The sequence below is a fragment of the Magallana gigas genome, chromosome 1 (genome assembly GCF_963853765.1).
Source record: "Magallana gigas chromosome 1, xbMagGiga1.1, whole genome shotgun sequence".
NCBI classification, from domain to species: domain Eukaryota; kingdom Metazoa; phylum Mollusca; class Bivalvia; order Ostreida; family Ostreidae; genus Magallana; species Magallana gigas.
Genome location: NC_088853.1, coordinates 19,814,743 through 19,821,879, shown reverse-complemented (window position 1 = coordinate 19,821,879; position 7,137 = coordinate 19,814,743). Strand labels below are relative to the sequence as shown.

The 7,137-nt window shown below is 34.7% G+C and overlaps 3 protein-coding genes across 3 annotated transcripts; 1 reads left to right on the top strand and 2 right to left on the bottom strand.

The window, feature by feature from the left end:
- Nucleotides 1-792: 792 nt before the first annotated feature.
- On the top strand, nt 793-2,767 carry LOC136276276 (uncharacterized). The gene is made up of 4 exons (XM_066087844.1): nt 793-1,042; nt 1,272-1,439; nt 1,813-2,405; nt 2,630-2,767. The coding sequence occupies exons 1-3, from the start codon at nt 924-926 to the stop codon at nt 2,384-2,386; spliced, it is 861 nt and encodes a 286-aa protein (XP_065943916.1). The 5' UTR covers nt 793-923; the 3' UTR covers nt 2,387-2,405; nt 2,630-2,767.
- Nucleotides 2,412-4,957, bottom strand: LOC136275694 (uncharacterized). The gene is made up of 6 exons (XM_066085428.1): nt 4,856-4,957; nt 4,579-4,716; nt 3,638-4,355; nt 3,117-3,329; nt 2,885-3,016; nt 2,412-2,779 (listed from the first exon to the last, which is right to left on the bottom strand). Exons 1-6 carry the CDS (start codon nt 4,955-4,957, stop codon nt 2,433-2,435), a joined length of 1,650 nt encoding a protein of 549 aa, XP_065941500.1. The 3' UTR covers nt 2,412-2,432.
- Nucleotides 4,958-5,033: 76 nt separating this feature from the next.
- LOC136276273 (uncharacterized) lies at nt 5,034-6,904 on the bottom strand. The gene is made up of 4 exons (XM_066087840.1): nt 6,423-6,904; nt 5,833-5,977; nt 5,575-5,694; nt 5,034-5,428 (listed from the first exon to the last, which is right to left on the bottom strand). The coding sequence occupies exons 1-4, from the start codon at nt 6,653-6,655 to the stop codon at nt 5,198-5,200; spliced, it is 729 nt and encodes a 242-aa protein (XP_065943912.1). The 5' UTR covers nt 6,656-6,904; the 3' UTR covers nt 5,034-5,197.
- Between the last annotated feature and the right edge of the window lie 233 nt (nt 6,905-7,137).

Here is a 7,137-nt window from a genome sequence, read left to right as displayed (position 1 = left end):
GGATTTATTAATTAAACATATATTTTACCCCAACTCTGGTCACTTTGTTTTCCTTTCAATGGTTCCGAACGGCCATCCTTCGCCTTGGAATGTCATCGTTTTAAAAAACTCGCCTTATGACAGCCATGTTTACCTAGTAGCGAGATCTCGTTATTTGGTCACGTGATAAAGGGGCATAACTCTAACTCGCGTTTCACGTGTTTACCTTCACAACAACCGGCATTTGATTTGATTTCGGCCTGTATCTTAACAAATAAACACTGACAACTATTTTTATGAGTTTACCTATTTAGTTAGACATTTATCGATGATGCAGGCGTTTAATCACGCATACTTTCTCTCAACTTTATGGTTCTTTGCTCGTCTGAAAATATACACCCTTAAACTGTCTCACGTGAAAGCAGAATTTATGACGTAATGCACAAATTTCACACAGTAAATAATTATGGCTGCATTGAATGTTAAGAAGATATTCGAAGAGGTTAGACCACTTTATAATTTTGAATTCGATCTTAAAGACGAACAGATATCTGTGATAGAGAGTATTTTGGAAAAAAAGCATACTGTGGGTGTTTTCCCTACCGGGTTTGGCAAAAGTGTATGTTTTTTATTGCCCCCTTTGATTCTTGATCAACAGAAGTCAGACGTTAGACATGTTTGCATTGTCATATCTCCCTTAAAGAGTCTTATGATAGATCAGTGCAAGCAGAATTTTGATCATGGCATTCCTGCTGCCGTCATGAAAGGCATGGATGAGATGAGTCATGAGGTTATTGAAGGTATGATATAATTTTGTGTTTATCTTTGAATAAATTGTACAGCTTGCTTGCAAAAAAAAAAAATTAACACTGGTTAGTTGAACTAAAAGGGTATATATTAATATTTATATAGGCATAAAGACAGGTGAATATTCAATTCTATATATGTCACCAGAGACACTTCTAAATTTCGAGTCATGGGGAAACATAATACTCAATTCCAGTTTGTATCGTGACAGAGTTGCACTGATTGCCATAGATGAGGCACACATTTTGGAGTCCTGGTAAGAGTTTTAATTTAATTTTGAGGTAATTTAAAGGTGTTCTGATTCTTGTTAATTATATATGTACATTGTATGTTCATATGAAGTGACATACATAGTGACTTCTTTATATTTGTTAATCCTTCTCTATATTTTCCCATTACATATCTAATGTCAACAATATAACAAACTCTTATGGTTCTAGAATATACATATATCTGATGAGAGCACATTTGATTAAATGTTAAAGGGGTGATACTTTTCGTCCAACCTTTGCAAGACTCGGAGAACTTCGCTCCCATTTTCCAAGAACTCCATTCCTTATGCTTACTGCAACCTGCACACAGCAGATTCTGAAGCACATCACAAGCGGAATTCACCTACCTGGTCTAAAAATGTTCACTGCATCTCCTGACAGGTAACTTTTGTGTAATGAAGGATCAGTACACATGTGTAATGAATGACCACAACTGAAAATTCATAGCCAAAATATTCTTGTACTCTCAATGTGTTTTTAAATCTTTTGTTATGATATGTTTTAATTTTTAAACTCAACAGACCTAACATTTACCTGGAATACAAGAGGTCAAAAGATATTTTTGAAGAACTTGGGTGGCTGTTTAATGATATTAAAGAAAATAGTATCAAAACCAGGAAGACTTTAGTATATGTTAGGTAAATTGTTAATGAATCTATAAAAAGCTATTGTTTGCAGGATAAAAAAAAAATTGGGGTTCATACTTCAATTTATATTTTAAAGTATTTACCGGGTATACTCTTCAAAATTGTAGGAGCTTGAGTCAAGGTGGCCGCCTTTACCGGGATATATTGGGCCATTTAAAAGAAGGTGCCTATTTTGAACAAAAAAAGGTTCAGCGCAACAGCCACATTGCTTTGTATCATGCTGGAATGGCTACCAAAGATCTTGAGTACATACTGCATGCGATTTCAAAGCCAGACAGTGTGATACGACTTGCAGTCTGCACAATAGCCTTTGGTATGGGGATCAACATTCCAGACATTGACCTTGTCATTCACTGGGGTGCATGTAGCTCTGTAATGGACTATTGGCAGGAGGTTGGTAGGGCAGGGCGAGATGGACGCAAGGCAAAGGCCATGTACTTTGTAACCCCTGGATCAATACTTCATGCTTCAGATGAAATGAAGGAGTTATGTAGTTCATTGGACAAGTGCAGGACAAAGTGTTTTAGGGACTCTATTCTCTCTTATTTCATTGGATACTCCTCTATATCACAATCTCTTTGTAAACTAAACTGTATTGAATGTGAGTGTTCTCAGTGCAGTTGTTGTTATCTATGTCAAGAAGCTTGTCCGTGCAGGATGAAGGCCAAAAACAAGAATTAAGAAACATTAGGAAAGACAGGTATACATTCATATTTTTAATATTTTATTAATTATAAAGGAATTCTTCATTTTCCAACACTTTAACATATTTATTTAACCTGGCATTTAATTTCTCTGGATTTTTTACTGAAATGTTATGTCTGAAATCATTAAATCCACTGTGATGTCTTTCATCTCCTTTGTCAACAAACAAATCTTCCATTCCATACTCCTCAATAAATTTCTTTAACTTTGCTTTTGAAGAGCCATCTGATGATGGCGAGCGTGGAATATAATCTTGGATGACATTAACCTGGAGGATCTCCTCAATGGCTTTCCCTACACTCCCAACAATTTTACTACATCTTGAGACCTGTGTTTCTGTGTATTGCCCATGAGAGTTTTTCAGGTTAGCTGTAAGTATGAAATATATACCGGTAAAAGGTGCACTGTAAAAGATCTTTCAAAGATTTAATTCATATAATGAACAGAATTACTTCTTTATTAAAGGACGCCTACCCTTAAACTCATTATTCAGGAACTCATTAACCAGATCCAAAGCAATATTATGGCCTGGTTTTCCCAATAGATTCGCTGTGCTGTTCCACACAACTTCACTCCGAATTCTCGCAGGCAACAATCCATTGATACCTGACAGATATTTTGCAAGTATGAGACACATATTTTAACTTTCTTCCTAAAAATGCTTTCTTTCATGGTAACTTACAGATTTATTTCATTAATTCAGTACCTGCTAAGAGTCTGTGTCCAAGAATAAGATACTTATTGTGGTTGTTATTCCAGAAATCCACCATGTCTAGCCTCCAGTCTGATATGAGCTGCTCCCCATTGTTGTAACGTTCTGCATTTGTTTGTACCATGTGCAGAAGACCACGCCACAGCATGCAACAACTATACTGAAACACAGAATCACCACTGTTTTGGTCTACTACTTCAGGTAAATCTAAAATCAGAAGTAAAGACATTTTCAGACACAGCTAATATATGCACAAATTTTAAATTTTTAATTATCAAAAACATAAATATGCAAATACAGTTGAACTTCAATATCTCGAAAACCCATATCTCGAATACAATGGATATGTCGAAGTGATTTGTACCTAAGTCCCAACCACTTTTACTTTAAGTAATTTACATTTGATATCTCAAATACTTGGGTATCTAGACTTTTTAACCATGCAGTTTCATCTATTTCGAGATCTTGAGGTTTGACTGTAAATCAATAGTTTTCATGTCATGTTTAATTCATACCAAACTCATCATCAGAATCTTCATAGTAGGGCCAAGTCTCCTCCAACTCATCTTGTGTCTGATCATTCCAGTAGAGGATGGTGTCATCAAGGTATTGAGGGTCATCATCAGAGTCTGAGTCTTGTACTACATCACCCTCTGCAGCCTGCTGTATAGACTTCATATCTATCTTGGGCCAAACGAGTTGAACCACTCTTTTACAGATGTCTTCGAACATTTCCTGTCTTTCAGTGCCATCCTCAGGTATGACATCAGAGTTCACATCAATGTTATCAATGTTCAAAATATTACAGACAATCATGCAAACACTTCCTTCTGTAACAAAATTGAAGAAATCCACAGCAGAGTTAACACAGTCAGAGATTTTTTTCTTCACTGTACGGAAGCCAAATCTGTTCTTGATATGAAACAGAGAACCCTTATCTCCCACTGTGCTCCCACTAAACAACATGTTCATTGAATCTTGAAGTATTATGCATCTTTTATGAAATCCTTGTGGTCTTGGAATAAGTCCAGTAAGCTGATCTGTTTCATCCTCACTAAAGGCCATTGACAGCTTTGCTTCTACCATTCTTTCAACACTTAGCTGGTCTCCATGACAAAGGATTGGATATGGATGTCCATTCTGTCCAATTGGTACATACTTATGGAGATACTTTAATATTTCAAGTGTTCCACGAGCGGAGGATGGATTCTCTTGAATAACTCCAAGATTTACCTATCCAAATAGTTACTTATTGTAATCAAGAAAGCCTGCAATTATATATATATATATATATATATATATATATATATATATATATATATATATATATATATAAATATATATATATATATATATATATATATATAAATTTTCAATAATAATAATTTTTTGTTTTTATTTCCTATAGCATAATCTGTGTCAAATTAAAACCATGCAGATACATAAGTAAACTCACAATTTCTGACTTTGTTTCAGAAATATCAGAGTACTGATGCTGGATAGTTGCCACATGAGCTTCACTGAACTGAGGGAAGTTTTTCTGAACTATATTCTGGACAACACATTCCATTCGTTTCTGAAGATTTCTCCAATCCTGGATGGATGGTAGGTAATTCAAAAAAAAAACATGTACATGCAGTAATAATTAAATTTATGTACAGCATAAATTTGTACAACAGCTAATTAGTTAATTTACACACGTAATAATTATACATTGTATGTTCATCACTTACCTTCAGTTGTATGTCACTTATAGAACACTTGTCGTCAACATCATCCAGATGACGGAAGGATATCCTGTTCTTGGCTGCAAAGCACAGGGCCCACAACATCATTTTGTTGTCTTGTCGAAGATGATGCCGTGTCACGCTCAACTTCTGGACATTATCCCAGCACACATATAACCTGGATCTGTTAAAGGCAAGTCAATAAACTCAAGTTATGATTAGATATTTAAAGAGACACAAATGTAAACAAAATCACATTTATACCTTTTGTTAAAAGTTGTGGCAATGGACATTTATCACTATGACACTAAAGAAAAAATGTTTGTAAAATTGAATTACAAATTTTTATCACATACTCTGATTTCCATTCTCAATTTGATCATTTAGGAAAGAATTGTCTTGTGGAAGAGGAATGGCATCTACTTCATCTTCACTACTAACTTCCACATCAGATGAGTCTTGGTTCTCTGAACTCTCTGAAATGATGGAGTTGACTGAGTCATCAGAGCTGTACGAGTCCGAGTCCGAGTCCTCTACTGATGACTGATGCTCATCAGGTTGGGGTCCTTGCAGTTCTACCTGGACATATGAAATGTGATGATTTATCAAAATGTGTAAATTTAATAAATAACACATTATTATTCAATATGAAAACTAATTTTGATTCTGGTTGGTCCATTATAAAACAGATTAACTCATGTCAATATTCAGAAAAAAATATTCACCTGAATAGCATTCTTCCAGGAGTTAATGCTGTCATCAAACTCTGTGCACAATTTATCGACTGCTGTTCTTGTTCCCTTAACACCCTTACACCATCCCAGCTTTTGGAACCACCTAAAAATCTGTAATTGGAATGTTGATATGATGTAAAAACAGTTGCTATGTATATTTAATTTTTTTAGGGGGGGGAGGGAGGTTAATTTCATTAATTTTTTTCTTCAAAATTTCATAATGGTACAACAATGATTATATTGTAATACCTTTTGGTTGCATCCTGATCTGTACATTTCAACAGATATAATAGTCTGGAGAAGATTGTACTTCTTGGGATTGTGGAAATGCAAAATGGTACCCATAAGAAATCCTAGGGCTGGCACAAGTGAACCAACATTACCTTTGTCATCTCTGTAATATTTTAAGTATAGAGGTAAAGAACACACATGAATTGTATTATAATGCTCCACAAGTATAATCAGAGAGGAATAGAAATATGCAAATGCCATTTTTCCTATATTATAAAAATATACTATATACTTTTCATCTTTAATTTATGCACAATTGTCAAATTATATTCACATAGTTGTAAAATAAATCCCTAGTTTTAACTTTCAAACCTGCAAGTACCGGTACTAGTGCAACAGGTACTAACTTTTTCTTCAATGTTCCAATTAAATTTATTACAAGGGTCCAGTATTTAACAAAAAACCCTGTGTTTATCAATTTTTATATAAACTTTTCTTTCACAGGTGTTTTTTAAAGTGCAATTTAGGTATTAGCAAAATAACAGCAGTCATGCTGTACTCCTTTATTTTGGTTTATGCATCATGTACAGATTAATTTTTTAACTTACATGTCAGCATTTTTGTTCCAACGACATGACAATGATCCCTGCAAAAGTCCTGTCAAGAGAGGAATACTATGACTTGCCTCTTGGATTACTCGTTGCCATTGAAAATCCTGTAAAGACTTTACAGTTGATGGAATTTTGAGGGATGGAATGTTAGCATTTTTCACCTCCTTCTTAATCATGCGCCTTAGAACATTCATCACAGCATCTCTTGCGCACTTGCTTTTCTTCATCATAATTCTCAAGGCATAGTCATAGTATGAATCTTTGATGTACCTGCACACTTTGTCTTTGAACCCTTCTTTCTTAAATGTTTTTAATTTAATAGATTTTACTGGGGTTGAAGTCAGATGTTTAGGGGTAGATGTCAGGCATTTTCTTTTGACAAGTTTCACAGGAGTAAAGCTGAATTTTCTTTTTACATTCAATTTTTCTGGTTTAATGAAACTAGAGTTCTTTTTTGTGTCATGTTTATAAATTTTAAGAGTCAACTAGACACGATCTCGTTGCAAGCAACGAGGAGGTCTTCCGTCCGATTTTTAGAACAGGAAATGACCTTGCCTTTTATCTTCATCAACGAAACATATCAGGAAATGCAGATGTGATCTAAAAGAGCGATGGATGAAGGATTATCCACCCTGTAGGATCCTTAATTTTAAGGACCAGTCCCATTTTATTTCATATTAAATAAGAGGTCTTTTGACTTAATAACAGGTCT

What these genes read in the sequence shown, in the direction of transcription:
- LOC136276276 (XM_066087844.1), top strand. Translation starts at nt 924, where the DNA reads ATGTCACCAGAGACACTTCTAAATTTCGAGTCATGGGGAAACATAATA. An exon ending in GCACACATTTTGGAGTCCTG is followed by an intron (nt 1,043 to 1,271) that starts GTAAGAGTTTTA and finishes TAAATGTTAAAG; the next exon opens with GGGTGATACTTTTCGTCCAA. An exon ending in TTCACTGCATCTCCTGACAG is followed by an intron (nt 1,440 to 1,812) that starts GTAACTTTTGTG and finishes TCAAAATTGTAG; the next exon opens with GAGCTTGAGTCAAGGTGGCC.
- LOC136275694 (XM_066085428.1), bottom strand. Translation starts at nt 4,957, where the DNA reads ATGATGTTGTGGGCCCTGTGCTTTGCAGCCAAGAACAGGATATCCTTC. An exon ending in TAAGTGACATACAACTGAAG is followed by an intron (nt 4,717 to 4,855) that starts GTAAGTGATGAA and finishes CCATCCATCCAG; the next exon opens with GATTGGAGAAATCTTCAGAA. An exon ending in AGATTCTGATGATGAGTTTG is followed by an intron (nt 3,330 to 3,637) that starts GTATGAATTAAA and finishes TTCTGATTTTAG; the next exon opens with ATTTACCTGAAGTAGTAGAC.
- LOC136276273 (XM_066087840.1), bottom strand. Translation starts at nt 6,655, where the DNA reads ATGATGAAGAAAAGCAAGTGCGCAAGAGATGCTGTGATGAATGTTCTA. An exon ending in TGGAACAAAAATGCTGACAT is followed by an intron (nt 5,978 to 6,422) that starts GTAAGTTAAAAA and finishes AAAATATTACAG; the next exon opens with AGATGACAAAGGTAATGTTG. An exon ending in GATCAGGATGCAACCAAAAG is followed by an intron (nt 5,695 to 5,832) that starts GTATTACAATAT and finishes TTCCAATTACAG; the next exon opens with ATTTTTAGGTGGTTCCAAAA.